Below are 19,844 nucleotides of genomic sequence, written 5' to 3' on the forward strand. Positions count from 1 at the left end.
TTCGAAATACAAATCAGATTATTGCCARATGTATCTCTATGACTCCCTTTGTCCTCTGCTCAGATTACAAGACAATTTTAGATATTTTACAATTATTTTATCTTTGCTAGCAAGAGAGCAACTTAGAAGTCCATGGCTGTTTCCAAAGACAGGCAACAACTCTTTGTCCAGTTGTTATTCAGCTGACTAGCAGTAACATCTGTAAAAATAAGTTGCTTTGACAGTAGCAACTCTTTTCAACTAAGAACTRTTTATGTTAAGAAATTGATGAAAAGCAGTTATGAAACATGATATAGTCTGATGTGACACTATGATGACAATTCAGTGTTTTTAGCMTGAGAATATTTTATCTATTTTTCACTGTTGATATTTCAACACACACTTGAGTAGAAACCAAGAGATTGCATACTAGAAAGCCTATGCATGGGCTTTAATGCTCTTGGCCAATCCGCTGTACAAAAGTTCACATCTAGTTTTAGAAATAAATGTGACAGGCTTACTGTGAAAGGTTTATTTTCCATGCATCAGTCTTAAGTGGAAACTCACAAAAATAGTATCTACCACTTGTAGAAAAAAAAACACTTTAAAAAAATCTGTCTCACTTTAAAAACATCAATTTGAAATTGATTACTTGTAAAGGTTTAGATCATGGTGAGGGTTGGGTATATGATTTAACTTGTCACTTTAAAGTATATAGCAAGAGGGTATAGTTTTTTGACCTCACTTGCCCCAACAGTCTATCAGCCTTGGGCAGCTGAGCTACATTCACTTTAAAGTGTGATTACTGGATTAAAATTTACTATCTAATGTGGATATTTCTATACAAGTAGTCCATAATATTTCTTACCCACAGCCAGATTATCCTTGCATAAAGATATACTGTAATGTAAGAGTATTCATTAATATACAGGCATCTTTACCTTTTCTACAAAGGAAGGGCAAAGTCTGAAGCTTCATATAGCCAGGTTGGTTTGACCATTTTTGACCGGGGGGGGTTCCAACCACCTGGAGCACTCTGATCATGAAAGCAATGTTAAGTTGATGCTCTGCATTTGTTTCCTCACAAACTTTTACGTGGTCTTCTCACAGGAGGCACCGTGACTGCGGGGGGCTTCAGTACAACACTTCTGTTCTGCCATGCCTTTTGAGCAGGTGTCCATCTCTCATTCATCTTGCTCCAAGGAGACAGATGAGATGGGCAGTTCAGCACTTTTAGGGGGGCTGTGGGCAAATTGGCGTTCACTGATGCCTTCTGCTGAACATGACTRTTCAGGGCATTCTTTTGTTGTATGTTACTGTCTGCTTTAGGCACAGATGCATTACTGACTTCTTTAGACATGCATTACGGACTGCTTTTGTTTGATGCACTTCCTTTGTTGTGTGTTGCTGACTACTTTTTTTTGTGCGTGTTCTTCTGCTGTATGTTACTGGCTGCTTTTCTTTGGGGCACATTCTTCTGCTGTGTGTTACTGGCTGATTTTTTTTGTTGCACATTCTTTTTTTGTATGTTACTGGCTGCTTTTGTTTGGGTCACATTCTTCTGGGGTACGGTACTGGCTGCTTTTTTTCGATGCACCTTTTTTTGTTGTGTGTTACTGGCCGCTTTTGTCTGGCCCACATCCTTTTCATGTATGTTACTGGCTGGTTTCTTTCGGCGCCCCTTTTTCTGTGACATGTTACTGGCTGCTTTCTTTCGGCCCACATCCTTTTCTTGTATGTTACCGGCTGCTTTAGACACAGAAACTTCAGCCTTAACATTAGGTCCAGTTTGGCGAAGGATCTTTGCAGCTTTTGGCTTACTATCGCTAGCACTAACCTTACGTCTACGTTGTTTTACTTTCTCTTTTTTCACCTCTTCTTTYGGTTTTTCTTCAACAATGCCATCTAGTTGTCCTTCTGCTTCAGCAGAAGCCAGAATGTCTTCAGAAGGCACTTGTTTAAAAGCTTTCTGAAAATTTCACAGAAAACAACAATGAATCTAAGCCTCAACACAGAGCTGCTCAGCATTTACTCCACGAGAAAACCATGGCAGAATCTTGCAGAAGGACTTAAGTYACATGTGATAAATGCTAACCAAAACTATTTATTCACAAAATTAAGAACCTGACTTGTGTAAAGAGGTAGTGGAGCATTTTCTCTTCAGAGACTTCCTTTTCTACCAACCCAAAGAGAGGAAGCTCAATTCTGGGCTCTATAATGTGTGTCTGATTTGTGGTTTAACCCCAGCTGGTTGCCAAGCCCCATGCAGCTGCTCACTCACTCCCCCACCAGCAGGATCAGGTAAAGAACTGGAAGAGTAAAGTCGGGAACTCCTGAGTTGAGATAAAGAAAGTGGTTGCTTGGGAAGACAAGTGCCGTAACTGTAAATGTCCCCCCATCCTCCTCCTACTCCTACTTTATACACTGAGCACAATGTCATATAGTTTGGAACATCCCTCTGGTCAGTTGGGGTCACCTGTCCTGGCTGCGTCTCCTCCMACCCTCCCCTGCTACCCCACTCTTCTCACCAGCATGGTAGTAWGACAAGCAGAAAAAGCTTTGGCTGTGTGTAAGCCCTGCTCAGCAATAACAAAAACATCTCTACTATCAACCTTGTGTTCAGCACAAATCCAAAATACAGGCCCACGCCAGCCACTGTGAGCAAAATAGACTCCACCACAGCCAAAAGTAGCACACTCTCAAACTGACCTGCTCTTTAATGTGTCTGTAAGAATTCACATATCCATTATGTATGTGTGTGTATCGCAAATGTACTAAAACACAKAAATATCAGTAACATTAAACATGAATAATTTTCACAGTAATGAAAATTCTTGCTCATAACTTGTAAGTAAGGAACTCTCAAACTACATTAATGAGGAACCAGGTCAACATCCAAATATATAAAGAGAAACAATGGAGAAGAAAYTATTTACAACTGGCTAAGAAGAAGGTTTCTGTAAACTAGGAATTTCAGTTTTAATTGTAAGTACACRTTTTCTACCTTGCAGAAAATGTTCATTTTCTGAATCACCTAAACATTGGCTATAAGAGCAATTGCTTCTTTGTRTTAGAATCTGACCTCAAAAAATTACTTGGATTAACTACCTGAAACAAAAGTGCTTGTTTCTCTGGAGAGAGACAATATGGTAGAGATATACACATAGCATGAGTAACTAAAACTCAGACCAAGTTAAAAATATTTAATATTGTAAAGAAAGGCGTCAATAGTAGGTAACTGAAAGGCTTTTCATATGTGATTCTCTTAATAAAATCTTCTAACTTCCCCCACGAACCAAGCTTCTTTCAAGCACTGTRATTGCAGTATGACAGAAAATGGTGTAAATAACCCAGTAAGAGCTCCTATCTTTAATTTGCAATGAAATTCTAATTAGTCCCCCCTCACACCCCTTCCTCTTTTGGTGGAATAAAAATCTATGTTTTTCTCAGACACAAGAGGAAAATGATGCTCAGAGATGCAAACTAGCCCTTTAAGGTCTTTCCTCAGGAATCATGCCAAGACTTCTTCATTTACTCACCAAAAGCCCCTGCCTTTCAAGCCAGATTTGCATATGCCTTAGTTTGGGAAGGAAACATATTCGTATCTATTTTATTCAAATTATAATAGTGTCATCCATAGGGATTAAGATTTCATCTCCCTGGATACTGGAARATCTTGGTGACACATATAACAAGTACATTGAGTAGACACTATTTATCATGACTCTAATCAAGCTGTGTATTTCATTACAAAGTGTGGTAACAGCAATGTATTTCCTCTAAATGTTGCTGGCACTGACTTGGATCAAGGGCCTGCTCTGATCATGAACAGCTCCAGAAGAACAGGCACCTCGTAAAGCACTGCTCAGCATAAAACTCAAGAAGTGGCACATTTCAGCTCACCTGTCCTTTGGTCTTAAGACAACTAAAAAGCAACCAGGAATTTTATTTTAAATGTTCCATTTAATTTATTCTTTTGTGGAAAATGGCAGTATTCATCTTCAGTGATTTTAAAAGGTAATTTTTGTAGCTTACCTCTCTCTCTAGAACAGCTAGAAAACAACCACTGGAAATTTTTGATGGCTCCATTTTGAAAAACGTTTCAGTGGAAGCCTGTGATTTGGAGCAAGTAGAAAATACAGAAGGAATAAGCCTGCAAAAAATAAATGAAAGACCAGAAATAATATTTAAGCATATAAAAGGAAATAAACAAGGATACATTAAACATAATTTTCAAATTATGTCTTTCAGTAACAGAGCTTTATCTGCATTTCTAAAAATGGCACRTCAAGAAAGGCATGAGAATTCATCTTTTTAGAATTATTTGAGGGGGCTCAATTTTTTTCAATATTTCTCTTTTTTTTTACAATTATTAAGTATATTAATCACCAGATAATAAATATGTATTAAGACAATGAAAAACTATGTTCTTTCTCAGGTGTGCAATTACTGAGTTATCAAATTGTCCATGAAGCCAGGGRATGATCTGAAAACCCTAAGCAGCTTGCAGAAATTGTAGAGGTGTTGACTTTGAGTCTTATTTGACTTAATAATATACACTCATAATGAACAGTATATTTATCTAAGCCGAACATCTTACGTTAGCAAAGTTTGCTATTTGCAATAATTGAGTTCTGTTTCTCCAATTTTACAGTTTTGCAGTGCATCAGTGGGGAGGGAAGAACAGGCCTCTTCYCATGTTTACTTTGTATTCCAGGAATGCCTGGTTGTTATAAAGCAGTCTCAAGGACTTGGCTCATAAGCTGTCTCACTACAGAAAAGCACTATTGAGTCCTTTTGCATTTACAACCCCCTCCTCTTCACTGACAAGTGTAAGATAGAGTCCTACTCCTTAATGCTCCACTGACTCTCTTGCAACAGAGCTTTATTCAAAGATGGTTACAGAGAAATGTATTCAATATTTGAAAGCAATATCCTGATTTGGCTGGCTAATTCATTTTTACTGGGAAGTCTGCAAATCTCTTTTTTTCCAAGCTCTCACCATAATCTGGATTATTTTTTTTATTCCTTGGAATTTGATAAAACAGGCTACATGGCTCACATCCTCCTCACATTATTAAATAGAACTCTTATGTCTTAAGACATGGATTTTTTATTTTATATCAGCTTATTCAATGCAAAAAAAAAAACAAAAACCAGAGTTAATCTTTTATTGACATATACAAATTACTGTTCACCAGGAATCCTTCAATGACCCTGAAAAATGATGCAGAAATTAATTCAAATTTGATAGGTGAAAGAGAAATGCACGAGTGGCACCTGTTTGCCATATATACTCTTACTTTAGGCAAAGCCTCTGCTATAAACTGTCATATCCTGAAGGTAACCTCAGCTTAGCCAGTGCATACATATTTGAAATCACTCTTACAGCTGCACAGCCCTAAGATCGTGTGACYCCAAACTCCAACAGAGCCATATTTCATTCGGCACCACTTCAGTACTGCAGAGGAATTCCAAAAAGATAAAATGCACATAAGCACAACTGTTGTAAGAGTTTCCTGAAAGCCCTCCATTTTCKTGGAGAAGGGAATTAATATTCAGTAGATCTGTGATGATCATACAAGATGTTTTATTATGACTTGTCTCTCARAAACACTACTGTGAACATGGGGACTAGTAACTCTGCAACAGTTTTTCATTCTATACTGCACTTAGTCAATTAAGTTCTCTAAGGAAGGTGTAAAAGGAATTTTTGTAAGTAGTACATGCATCTTAAATGGCTTGAGCTTTCATCTTAAGCATACTCAYTCTATATTATTTATGGTGTTCTATTACTGCTCTGTTTATGCTGGTTACCAGCAGYYTTATTGTAGCAAAGACTATGATGAAACACACAAGATGCATGACAGTGAATGAGAAACTTTAATCTGAAATGGTCRTTTATGAAGCTCAATCTTCAGTCACAAATTTTCTAAAGTCTGAAAAAAATMCTAATGTAATTTTATTGTCCTTTTCTTACCACCCAAGATTGCCTTTTTGGAAGTATGATTTRGTAGTCTGATAAGATTCATCATGCTTCTGCAAAATAGTGAACAGATTTTGGTTTGGCTTAGCAGCGAAGGGAGGTGTTTTACACAAGGGGGAGTGTTTTATAAAATAATTAAAGTTCCGGGAACTTTTTTAAAATAAAAATTCTTTTACATGTTATGAATTTATGTATTATTTATGTTCAATTAATTTGGAGATCATTACATTCCAAGATGCCCCAAGTTCTCACCATAGAGTAATAGCTACACAGAGGTTAAGACAGAAAATTTCTCCAGAAAACTTCAAATTCCAAGGGAAAACACAGTTTACAGCAAGAGTCCATAAATGCTTTTGGTCTAGYATAGCATCATTAGCAAGACATACCCTGATTTCATCCCACTTAGTATAAAAAAATCAAGTAGGCTGCTATTTTCTATCAGTGAATTTTGAGAAACATACATTTTGTTGCAGTGTCTTATGAACAACATAGAACTTTTAAATATTCTTTGGATTGGCCACAGATAACATTTACCATTTTAATAATGCAGAATTTAGTTACACTGAATGATCTCTTGAGCGACAGTACCTTTCCTTTTGAYAGCCAGGTTATTAACATCATCTAAGGTAATATAAAATCTAAAAATATAGTATTACTCTTCTGTGCTTCTTTTAATGCATCCTGTAATCAACTATTGTATCTATGTGCAAGTGAGTGCCAACTGTTTGCATTTATCTATTGTGACTAAAAGGAAAATCCAGAAAGTACTCATCAGTCTAATAACAGTTCCTCTGTCTGACAGGGGTGGCAGCTAACAAGCCATAACTATAAATGTAATATACAGTATACATACCTTTTCCATATATATTTGTATTTGCCATGACTGCACAGAATATTCTCTTACTGTAACCTGTCCTTCCCTCAAGTAATTCATCTGAATACAGCAATGAGCAATCCTACAGCAAGGGTTCTTATTCTTAGTTATTATTCTTATAATTTAAGATTTAATTTCTTTTTCCTTTGAAGCGGATCATTCTACATCAGAAGCTGAGAGCATGCTAACAAGTTACCTSACTTCTAGTCTCCATTTGATCTTAAATTAGTTTCATTCTCTGAATACTGATACAATAATAGCAATAGCTCTATCTGAAGAATGTTACTTCCAACCAGTGATGCTTTCCTCCCACCTTAATTTCAGATGAACAAAATTAGATTAAMAAGTCAACAGAATACTGCTAAGTACTCTCATAAATAGAAAGAATGGTATGACAGGCAGCAAAAGCTATTTTAGTTTCATGCAGTCTAGGATAAGAATTATGCTACAATTTGAAGTCATACTTTAATTTTTCCATAGATAAAACTACTCATTCTGTACCTATATGGTCGTCCTTTACGTCCCTCCACTCCACATTCCAGTGCTTTTTTCACTACTAATTCATTTTCCTCTGGGTAAACTGAACAAGTGCTGTAAACAATAGCTTGTACTTTGTTAACTACAAAACAAAATAGAACAAATGTTTTACTCTTCAGGTTCTTCATACAGACAGTGGTTTGGTAAGGACYGAAAGCATCATAAAAATGATGTCAMTTTTACCAGTAAAAATATCCCCCTGCAAGCATTAGTATGCAATCTCTAATGTTTTTAAATAATTAAAATATTTTCAAATATTTGCAGATTTCAGAACAAATTCAAAGCTGTCTGCACTCTTTTCACAGAGCTACTGAAGGAGAGGGGGAAAAAGTGGCAGCATGCAGATGGAGTCAGATTACATTCACAGAATTTCCAAAGCAGAGTGTGACTAAACCTTAAGCCAGTTCTCTACACAATAGTGAAGACTATTGTATTAATGTCTGGTGGACAGTAGGACACAGAAACAYCTTCAGACAGGAGAAAATCATTATTCAGGGGGTTCAGTTACATGCTTATTGTTAATTAAGAGTAATCAGTATATTTTTAACTATATAAAAACTGGTGATAGTACAATGGAATTGATGCTGCAAAGTCTCACAGAACCTGGGGAACTAGCACACTTACATTTCAGTGCATGASTCAACTCATTAAGGTGCCTCTCAGCAAGAATACTGAGTTTATCCTTAGGCACAAATCCCTGGAAAATGTCTCGTAGCAGTCCTGCATCTAAAAGCAGAGAGTAGTAAATTTAGCCTTGCAACTTGYATTACTGTCTTAAAATACAACTGTTTGCAGAAGCAGACCTGGCTGTTACTGGTGGAGTGGGAAGGTAAGTTTTACAAATTAGAATACCAAGRAGTGCTTGATTTATTTGCTTTACTTCTTTACCTGTAGTAACTGGTGCCTCTTCCTTGCATCTAGTTAACGACAATTGTACAGTGAAAGGACTTAAACAAACAGCCARTAACAGAAAGTAATCAAATGGAAAATTATATACATATTGGTATCTTGAAGGCTATAATCTTTTTGCTTTAAAAAAAGCAATACACACTCTGCTCAATCTTACATACTATCAACTTGAAGCAGTCACAKAATTATTCAAGTTGATGTTATGTTTTATAGTAATTAAAATAAGAAAGGTTTTTTTAATAAAATTGTGCAATTTACTGAAGCTCATACACTGGCTAGACCACAATATTTGAATCTATTTCTACCAGAAAGCATGAGCTAGATACTGTATCAAAAGTTACCTCTATTTTCACTTAAAATAAACTCCATTGGATTGCCAGCACCCAGTCCAGAGCACTGTGGTAGCAGCAAAATAACTTTTGCCTTTTGAAGTCTTGAGTCTTTTGGTTCAAGCTCAGTAAAATCTTCAGGTAACAACTGAATATCTGAAAAACAGGGAAACCTCAACAGTTAYAGATTGCAAGCAAGCCTGCCTGCAGGTAATACTGGTGAAGAGACTGTAGCGTTACACAGATTCAACAGAGGTAGAGCCTGCTAGATCCAGATTCCAAAGTATGGCCTATGGATTTCAACCAGATTGAAGAGCTAGCTAGACCTGCATCTGCCACTGAAAAGACAGTTAATGGGGCTGCAGTCTTGCTGCATTCTGTCCTGATTGCATCCTCCTGCAAACTGGACAAGTATGTGTTTGGGATTAACACTCTCAAACAGCTGGAAATCAGACTGGAAGCAACAGCCAAAACACATAAACAGACACAAAAGTTCCCAGCTAACAGCTACACCAACTGCTATGCAGTAGCTACTTCTATGGAATAATTCATCTGACATTTCAGGAGYTTGCGTCTATGATCTGGTTAGACTGCACTTAACTTGACTGTAGCTGAAGAGTTATCAGCTCACCTTGTGACAAAAGAAAAGTTGTTACTGCCACCCCCAAGTCTCCAAAGAAGGGATCTCTTAATTCTGATRGAATTAGTTCATATTTACAAACATCTGGGTTACAATACTTTTTGCATACCGACTGTTTTAGCACCTACTTTCACATCCCATTTGACTGAAACTGTTCCTCAGTTCTTCTTCTTTTTCTGAAGATTTCACACCACAAACAAAAATTGTGGACATGCTTTGATTTGTCAGCACTGACATATGGGCAATGGTCAGATGGGAACCTATGTGAGCCACAATAACGTCACCACCTTCATTCAACAGCGCCTGTGCAGAGTGTACAGCAAGGCTGCGAGACTTATCCTACAAAACAGTGACACAAAAATTAAGTATGACCAACTATTTTGGTTTCTATGAATGCCAACTTTTTTTTCCAAATACATTGTTTTCATAGCAAACAGGAATTAAGGAAGGAAAAAACTAATCAGGGATATCTGCTAATCCAGAATTAAATAAACTACAAAACCAAGCAGTCACCCAATAAATTCAAATAATTCTAAATAATACATTAAAAAGCATTAAATCTAGAGGTGAAAAGAAAGTCCATATCATTCCCATAAGGAGGAACTCCTAGCAACAGCCTGTTCCAGAAAAGACAAACACAAGCCACAATTCGGGCATAATTCATCCTCAGAGGCAGCTTAACAGAGAAATGCAAAAGTATTCACATAGCTCTTGATGACAAKTACAGGAGAAAAGATGCCCTCATAGGTCAAAGATCAAGATTTTGCTGAAATCTTAACAACAGAGAAGCAAATTGGAATGCAGGAAACACAGGGACCTCTCCACAAAAGTAAATGCTCTTGTACTACTGGTGATAAAGAGATAACTTTTTCAAATTACTTAAAAAGGCAARGAGTGAAGATACTGATCACAGGTACCAGATCTTGCACCAAATCTGACAAATTGATGATAAATGGAAAGGGGGAGGAAAAGTGCTAAGCCTTTAAGTTCACATCATTGTCTATGATCAGCATTCAAGCACCATCCTACCCGACCACAGAGATGAAGTGAGGTTTTGATGGTTTTATTTACTCACTTTGAATACTTTTAAGAAGTAGTACTCAGAATTTGTTCCCATTACCTATGGGGCTCTCATGTACGGTTCTTTTCTGTAAGTATTCTATTAAAAATCTATGCAGTGAAATGGAATATTGAATACTCAATCACTTTTTAAGTTGGGCAATAATTTTGCGGMGGAAGTTTTTTGACAGTGCTAAGCTTCTAGTGAAAATGTTGGCTGAAATGTTTCTGCTAGGCACTCAAGAATCATCAGATAGTTCAGGTAATTTGTGGTTGTGTTGTTGCACGATTACTGCAAACACCACTCTACAACAGAAATCTCCCACCAAACTWGACTGGGGAGTCTAATGATGGCAAGTCAGGAAAAAGACCAGTGGCAGTTATAGAGATCTAGGAACCACATTATACAAAATACAAAGAAGTTTGATCATTCCATCACAAATATGCATGAGGAGGAAAAAATACTACAACAGTTATATCACAATCTACTAATTAGAGGAAAACATATGGAGTCACATAAAAACTTTCCTCATATTTTCAGAAGCKAGGCTGCCTCTTTTGAGCACTTTTTATCTTTAGTTCAACAGCTCTTAAGATTAAATTTAAAACATTCTACTAACTTAATTGCAGCTATCAATTATAAGCATTGATATTTGCATGCTAAATTTAGTACGTGGATCAGTTTGTAACCTAATTATCAAAAATGTCCAAAACCTTCTGAGAGTTTATTGCTGCCTACTCATTTAATAGAATAGTCACACAATACCTATTTTCTAATGCAAAGCAATTACTTCAATTTGCAGATCAYGTGACTCAAGGCTGAACATCAACTCACCTGCAATAGGAGTTTGTAATCTGCAAAAAGATCTAAATTAAGCAGTTCTTCTTTAAGAGAGGAAGGAAAAAACAATACATCGGGGCAATGTTGGTCCACAGCATAAGTATAATGGTCAAAGTCTGACACAGATTCAACCTTCTTGAATCCCTTCATCTCCAAATCTCTGATAACATCTTCAATGCTGTTAACATACAACTCTGACCATTAAATATACAAGTGTTACTTAAGCAACATAGTTTACATTGATTATATGAATTTTTTACTTGTAAGTACATATACATAGTTATAAAATGCCATACTATCTAATGCAGGAGGGAAACTTACTCTGCTTTAGGCACATGTTCTGGTTTGAAACAATTAYGTTAATAAGTCTGATAAAATAAATGAAGAAAGAGGTATGTGTCTCCAGAGGATGATTCAAAGCATCAAAACAGCAATGTCCATGTGCTTAGGAGACACTGTAGTAAATTTACTGCTGGAATGCTTTAGTTCTTTCAATTGYTTTCAATTTAGCCCAACTCACCTATGATTTTCTTGGCTGATAACTGAAAGAATCCCTGTGTAAATGTAATGAAGGCCTAACTGCTGAGGTTAGCAATTCAAATATCGTAAAGATTTAAGGGTATATATAGCAAGACTTGTTAAAATGCTATTTCAGACAGCACCATAAGTTATATGGTACATTAAGTGAGATGAATGCAGGAGCTTTTATTTCAGTCTTATTTAAAGATTCCAAAGTCACAACCAAAGTAAGACACATTATTTTGAASAGCCTATAACCTAATCATCAAACATTGATCCAAGACAAGAGTAGTAAAACAAAACTCTGGAAAACATTCTAAAATGGATTACCTGTCTAACAAAACAAGTAACAGGAGAATGTGGTATGGTTCATGTATCAKTTAGTACAGAACTGGGAACACCACTGTTACATATTTAGTAGTCTACAGAATTTAAGAATTTTTAAAGCATATTTTAATTTCAAGTTTACATTATCCTTACAGAATAAACAGCAGGGTTAAGTATTTCATCTTAACACTCTTTGCCAAGAATATGGTTTACACTAATACACCTACTTTTAAAGACRTTTTCTCTTCTTTTTAGTCACCAAGTTAACTCACCCTTATTTTTTTCTAACTTTATTTCCTCATTTATTTGGTGGAAGACCCATATAAGCAACAGAACAGTAAGAAGAACTGTTTCAAAACCTGTTTACAGTGTATAAATACCACTACTGCAATATATAAAAACTACCAAAAAAAACCCACAGTGGCACTGGACTAAGCAGAATTTCCTGTAAGAGTTTTAAATCACTGGTAATAATATAACCTGGAAATTCTAAAACAAGTATGTAGCAAACTATATCACTTGATATGTAAAAACTTCAATATCAAATGACACTTTAAAGACCTTACCTGATTTTACAAGTGTTTATCCAAGCAGAGACAGGTAAAGCAGAAGTCCTTTGTTCCTGCTTGCATATGGTTTCTGGTAAAAAGTATTCAATTGAAAGAGCATCATATTTGATGCGACATCGTGCTAGTGCAGCTGCCAATTTGGTCTTACAACTATAAAAACACAGTCACAAATTTAGTAAGTTTTACAAATGTTTTCATCAGCTATTAGCATGCAACATTTCTGTTAAAATATCATCTTGCTCAGAAACCAAATCCAAAAGGGACACGTCATTCTGCAAGCTGCAACAGAAAACAGTTATAGAACACTGTCTACCCCAGACAACAGTAGAAGCAAGGTATAGTCAATAGGTAAAATTATTTTATTTAAATGCAGGTGGGACTGGAATTAAGATAGGTGACTCTCAAATACATTTCCTCAGACAGCTAAAAAAAAAAACAATATGTTCCAGAACTGCAGTATGGAACACAACCGTCAGATTCATTTGCATGTTTGAAAATATAAATACACATAAGTGGAGARTGAGATTTTGATGAAAAGTGACCTCTAAACATGTACAGAAACAATACAAGTATGATGGCAACTAGAAGTCACTTTTAYTATTAATTACATGAAAATGTCAGAGAAAATATTCCCAGTATTTTCTTCCCACAAGCTTCATGCATACTCTTAATACATGATAATTAAAAGTAAATAAAAATAGCTGGTGAACTACTTCAGGTATATTACTTACTGCCCTGCAGAAATACCTTGCTTAATACTTTAAAAGATTAATTAACTTTTTGGGTCATTCTAAATCCAGCAGCAATGCAATTTTGTCTAGTAAATGCCTTTTGAGATCATCCACTGACTGATGAAAGAAGTAATACATATTAAAATGTATCTTTTATGTATCCTGTGTTTTTGTTCTGATTAACTTAAATAATAAATATTCAACGAAGGTCCATAGAAAAAGTGCTGCCAAATAGATGGATGTTATTCCATTCCAAGACCTTTCGATTCTATTACACTTGTATTTATGAACATTTACTGCATATTTAATTTCTCTCCTAGAATTGCATGGAAAATATTTCAAAATGCCAAAATAAGATGTCAGCAAAATAATCCACAATATAAGGATGGTTTCTAATCTGTATTTTTCATAACTATATAAATATGAAAGTTGGCCTTCAAAGTAGGCTCTTGTTAAAAAAAACCCACAAAATTTAAAGATGAAAGACATGTTTAATAATTACTTTTAGAAGGCGTTGATTATACAAAAATCTTCATTTTTGCTAATATGTATCAACAAAAAATAGCTCTTTGCACACATACCTGTATAAATAAAGTCCTACTTCCTGAACGTCTGCTACAATTTCCTCTTCATCAAAAATAATTCGTTTTTGAAACTTTCGGTCTTGTAGGTCATAAAGCATCACAACAAGCAAGCTGGTTAACTCATCTGGCTGCAAGAGAAAAGCAACTGGATAGAGAAAGTGACCCAAAGCATGCCTTTCTTCTGCAAAAAGATCCATATCAAACAGCAGTCTCCCATGTAAAAGTAATTAAAAACTCTTAAATGCTTACTTGTAAAAATATGAAAGTAATTCCTTGTGGAGAGTTAATAAAACACTGAAGATTTTTTTTAGAACTCAAATAAACAACTTATATGTAATTTAAATTATGAAAATTAAAAACATTCTCCATGCAAACAGATAAAATACTGTATCTTAATGACTTCTAATGTTACCAGAACTGAAACTCTGGAATTATTTTCCCTTCATAAAGTAGTTTGTTAAGGAGCTAAGCTAGCCATATCTTCTTGGCTATCAAGTCCTCTCTTGTGGGATTCTTCCATATGTAGCAACTGATACACTCAATTATAATAACCCTTCTGCTTTTGGGATATACATAAAATCTCYTTTCTCCATGTTAAGTGTTTAAACCTAGGAGCATCTCCTGCTTAAGGGCAATAATTACTGCACTTCAGTTATTATTGTGTACCTCTTTTCATGAAATTCCTACAGTTATTATGCCTTCTAAAATTCTCACCTTCTCGCAAATATGACCAAAATTAGTTAGAAAACTCAAGTGATTAGGGAAATACCACCAAACACAAAACGTTAGYACGTAAGTCTTACTTCCTTATAAAAACAAGGCAAGGATAAATGTGTTAGATCATTTGCCTGCTCACATCAACCTCCACAAACATGGAGGTATCAGTTCAAGTTCATCTTGCAATTTCCAATGGCATCAAAGACAGAACTATAARGAACAGCAGAAAATTCGGCCTGCTCTAGAATTTGTTTTCATGTCAAAGCACAAAAGCATGATTAGAGAGTAAACTGGACTAGTTTTCGACAGTACAATATTTGTATACAGTACCATTTGCCCAGGAAATGAAACATGGGGTCAACGCATTTTTTTGTCTGATGGAATTCACTTCATGTTTTCCAATTTCCCAAGGACAGGAAAGGAAACATTTTTTTCCCTGCTCACAAGAGAACACAGTTGGGAAGGAAAGCACATGGACATGGACAAAATCACTGGGAAAGAGCTATGCTACAATTAAGTTGATGGCTCACTCTCCTGCCCTCTTTCTTTGAAGGTTTGGATTCCCAGCAGCAAGGTGCAACAGAATCTCACCACATACTYTGGAGAGAGATGCTTTAGACAACTATTTAAAAAGGTCAGCAATATTTCAGTCCAGGCTATCATGTAGTTCAAAACAACAAAGGTTTTRAAGAATGTTGCAGAATCCTCAGAAAAGATAGTAATTACATCAACACAGAAAACAAAAATTCCTCACAAATATGTTCACTTACTATTGAATAGCATGGGTAAGCACCACTATCTAACAATATTTTTTCAAGGAGATCTTGATCTGTAAAAACCAGAAAACATTGACAAGTTATGCCATGATCTACAAGATCATATGAAAGTAAATCTTACAAGTCACTAAACTGTAATTTTAAACATCATGAAAATTGAGGACAAATTCCATCCCAACAGTAGCAACTCTAATTCCTTTACATGAAAAAGTGTAGAGTTCAAATGTTTGACTTCAYAAATGCTAATAACACTTAGCTATATTTAAATATTTGAGGGATATGAGTATTCTAGTAAATGTAAATATTCATCCATAATTAGAATCCAAAAAGAACCATTGAGATGAGCTCAGCTGGTCAGAGCAGGGTGCTAATAACACCAAGGTTGTGGGTTCAATCYTTTATGGGCCATTCAGTTAAGACTTGGACTCCAWGATCCTTGTAGGTGCCTTCCAGTTCAGAATATTCTGTGAATCTGTGATTCTGTATAACTTGCAGTTTAACAAAAATTTCCTCAGATCTCTGCTGTCAGACAACCACTGAATATTTGGTTTTTCCATGTTTCTGCATCATTTCTGTTGGCAATTCTTGGGAAGGTTTTGTACTTACATTTTAGAGCATTGAAAGCCAGTTCATAAGATATCCGCTGAGAATGCTCATCTTTAAAAGCCATCATGGGAAATTCCGAGCTGTCAGCGTACCGCACYTGTGCTTCATCCTTACTCTTTTCAATATGAATGCTTTGAAAAATCTTAGCTGCATTTAGGTATATGGAGTCGGGATAGCCATTATTCCAAATCTGAGTCACTGTTCTTTTTTTAACAGATACTTTTTCATCTGAAATTTTCATTTCACTCAAGTCTGAAGTACCCTTTATAACATCTTTATGTGAAAACATCAAWTTACTTCCAGAATCTCGCATTTTTCCAGTTGCTGACTCTGTAAGTGCAAGTTACAATCCAGCTGCCTCTGCAAAAAAACAAAGTTTGCATTAAATCATGAAAATTTCTTTCACTAGAMTATACTTTCCCCTTCCTTTTAGGGTTTTCAATAGAATTTATTTTCTTTTTCAGGCTCTCATCTTGCAAATATTTATCTAAACATCTATAATCTTACACATCACAGAGAAGTATTTATAGAAGTTTTCTTACATTATTTRTTTTCACCAATGCACCTGCAAAGACTGGCTTGCTGTTTCAAAGAGGCCAGTTCTTTACAATCACTGGTCCTTTACAGAYTATACACAGAGACCTGATTCTCTGTGTCCCATAAGAAACATTATTATTACAGACAGAAGAGTAACTCTCAATAGGAATTCTCCTTTTATAAAAAAAGACACCAAAATTTCCAAGCAGACACCATGTCTTCCAAAGAAGAACTGTCTTGAAAAGAACTGCAGTGAATTCCAAATGTTTGTCCACTAAAGTGCATACCTGTTTTTAATGTATTACCTGAACAGCACAATTTTAAATGCAGGAAATCCATTCTGGGAGTCTCTCAAGGTATTATCCAACTCTCCATAAGCCCATGTGCATTTCTTATATTTTCTCCACCTCTTATATAAACAGTTAAAGACAAATTGCCTTTCCCAGAGGTGGAATAGGGCTTCAAGAAAATGAAAAAGTCCCAGTCTTAGCTGTATGCAAAAATATGCTAAAGTTCCACATAAAAGGTATCTAAAGTATTGGATTTACTTTTGGATTGCTATGGTTGTTATAACATGCATTTGTGATAATGCCTGGAGATGCAGAAGTCAGATCAAATGTTCAGAAGTGGGTTAAGCCTGAACAAATTCAAACACAGAATAAAGATTAAAAAAAAAAAATTAAACTAGTCTTCCTGCCTGGGGAAGAATAATACCAGAGAACTGTGAGGAATTTAGCAGCTATAACAAAAAGCTAAGTATGGATCCACTGCTGCCAAAGAGTTCTGGATATCTTAGGATGAACAGCACAAATGGAAAGGATCTTCTTTTTTTGCTACGTAATTTAGCTCAGTACAACAATTCTCAAGCTTTTTCCCTGCACTCCCCAACATCCCTAAGGATAAAATACATACCTCTTCTCCCCAGTTCAGACACAGTTRCTCAGCATCCTTTTTTCTCTTTCTCCTTTCCTGCCCCCCGGCACAAAAAAAACGTAATGGCAATGGAGGACAGCAGCACACAGGGTTGGAGAGGCAAGGGGAAACACAAGATATTGCTTCTCCAGCAGACAGMCATGAATTGCCTCATTCTGAGCCAGAATTCCCCAATTCAAACTCCCTTTCTCAAACATAGGTAACACTCAGTCCATCTTTCCCCTCTCCAAGACCAGCACAGGTCAGTGTCCAACCAGCCCAGCACGCTCCAGACAAYAGACCAGTGTTGCTTCCTGAATTCTGGCAACTCATCTGGAGGAGGTCACATCTCTTTCCCCCTCCCCAGATCTCCAAAAATGAAAACTGCTAACCCTGTAGAAGCAACTTTTTCTGTTACCCTATAGAGGCCCCAGGCCTCAGATAGTTTCTTCTGGCAGGAGTTAAGCTCCAGCATCCCTAGTGATAGATGCAGCAGTGATGGATCCATGGAGCAAGCATAAATTTATTTTATGAAGCCATACTGAAACAGAACAAGTAGTGCTATCAAAAGACTATTCCTCACCAGAATAAAGTACCAGATCACCTAAACCAAACTGAAACTCTTATGCCTAGAAAGGAGAAAAACCAWAAATGCTTTCATGACCTTTTTCGGTAATTTGACCAGCAAACATATATATGATTTCACAGAAACATGGACACCATCCCATCTCTTCTTCAGGTGAACACAAATATTCCATTTTAGAATATGTAGCAAGTGAACTATGTCTGTGGTGTAAGGACTTTAAAGAATTGTAGAGTTCCCAGTTACTCTTTCTGACTTCTTTGCCAAAGCTGTTTTGGCTGAGCCACAAGACACACAGCTTGACGGATATACTTTCCCAAGACACGTCATCCTAATAAAAATGAGATGCCAGTATTCTGCCTGTGCAGGCACACTCCACGTTTGCAACACTGTAAATCACAGTCTGAATTACTGAACGCTGTGCCAAGCAAAGGACTATATGCTGGATTAATAAAAAGCTCAGCTGGGAAGAAGAGCTTCCCACACAAGAGATAAAAAAGATCCTCACTTTGTTTCTGCACCTCAAGCAGATTACTCAGTTGACAGCGGAAAAACCACTCAAGGCCCCAAGGAAGCCACCATTCTCCTAAAACTCCTAAAACATTCTCCTAATGGCCTTCAAGTTCAGMTTGGACAATACCGTTTTTCAGCCAGGCAGTGTGAGGTAGAAGGCCTGAAGGCATTCACACCTTTTCCCACCTTTTTTTGGAGCTCTCCGCTGTTCTGGTAGGCTCGTATTTGAAGTGTTCAACACATCTAAGACTAAACGCACAAGAAATCAACTGGAAGGGTACCTGAAGAGAACTTGGGTGACAGAACAAAGACTTTATTCTCATGCTCTGGAGAAGCTTTTGAACMAGACATTTTCGTTAACCTTTTTCTCACTTCCTAAATCATTTGGAGGRAAGTAACATATCAGGTATATAATATGTACCTTCACAAGATGGACATCTGACCAAACAGAACTGTCTTAAGACTGGAAGGTTTAAGTCTGTAGGAGAGCTTTAATCATTGCTTCCCAATACCAGAGATGCACTACCATTTTGGCCAGTATGCTTGCCAACAGAACGGAAGTAAAATCTGATTGATTTATTTAAATGTCCTYCGTTTTAAGTGAAATTGTCCATAGACTGTATGGTTCTGCAATTATAAACAGCACTAGGCAAATACAGTATTTGTAGCACACAATATAGTTCTGTATAAATAAGAAATAAACAATATGTTTCCRCTTTACACAGTTTCATTTAAAGTGTAAGTTTACTACTGTATAATAAACACTCAGCTTGAAGGATGTCCCAATTTTGACTTAATAAACTCAAGAGACAGAATTGTGACATTTATCGACTGCACAGCATAGCGAGTGATTTACACACACCCCCATAAAAGTCACTAAGTCGTTTGTCTATATACCAACACATGTATTTTTCCCATTTTTTTTCAGTCCTTTTTCAGTAGCCTCTAGAAATCAGGAAGAGACAAACAACAACCAGCCCCAGAGCACTTGTGTTGTATCAGGTACAGCAGGCAGCCTCACCACCCAGTACCAATCCACATTAACAGAGTCCATGRGAACTGGGTATGTGAGCATACGTGGCTCCTCACACACCAATAAACAGTAAATCCTTGACAGCCGCAAATACACGGTAGTTTTGTCTCACTAATTCTGTGGGTACACTCYGAGAATCTCTTCCTAACATCAGTGCGACTATGACACTGAGCTTCAAAGCTGCCGTCCCCAGTTCCAGCCAGCCAAGCTGGATGGCAGCGGAGACCGGTGAGAGTCAGGAAAACAAGGCAGCCACGAGACCATTCCCCTACCCTGCTTTATT

At 36.5% G+C, this 19,844-nt stretch overlaps 1 protein-coding gene across 1 annotated transcript in view; it reads right to left on the reverse strand.

Annotated features, from left to right (window-relative positions):
* Positions 1–665: 665 nt before the first annotated feature.
* Positions 666–19,844, reverse strand: part of NSUN7 (NOP2/Sun RNA methyltransferase family member 7) — a 19,509-nt gene continuing 330 nt past the window's right edge. The window contains exons 2-12 of the mRNA XM_057371775.1: positions 15,984–16,343; positions 15,372–15,430; positions 13,882–14,012; positions 12,567–12,719; positions 11,149–11,332; positions 9,383–9,593; positions 8,627–8,770; positions 8,001–8,102; positions 7,341–7,458; positions 4,015–4,132; positions 666–1,948 (exon numbers count right to left, since the gene is read on the reverse strand). Of these exons, the coding sequence (XP_057227758.1) occupies positions 1,391–1,948; positions 4,015–4,132; positions 7,341–7,458; positions 8,001–8,102; positions 8,627–8,770; positions 9,383–9,593; positions 11,149–11,332; positions 12,567–12,719; positions 13,882–14,012; positions 15,372–15,430; positions 15,984–16,296 (2,091 nt within the window). The 5' untranslated portion in view covers positions 16,297–16,343 and the 3' untranslated portion in view covers positions 666–1,390. The remainder of the gene's footprint in view (positions 1,949–4,014; positions 4,133–7,340; positions 7,459–8,000; positions 8,103–8,626; positions 8,771–9,382; positions 9,594–11,148; positions 11,333–12,566; positions 12,720–13,881; positions 14,013–15,371; positions 15,431–15,983; positions 16,344–19,844) is intronic.

The sequence above is a fragment of the Malurus melanocephalus genome, unplaced genomic scaffold (assembly GCF_030028575.1).
Source record: "Malurus melanocephalus ecotype Western Australia unplaced genomic scaffold, MMel_1.1 scaffold_157, whole genome shotgun sequence".
Classification (NCBI taxonomy): domain Eukaryota; kingdom Metazoa; phylum Chordata; class Aves; order Passeriformes; family Maluridae; genus Malurus; species Malurus melanocephalus.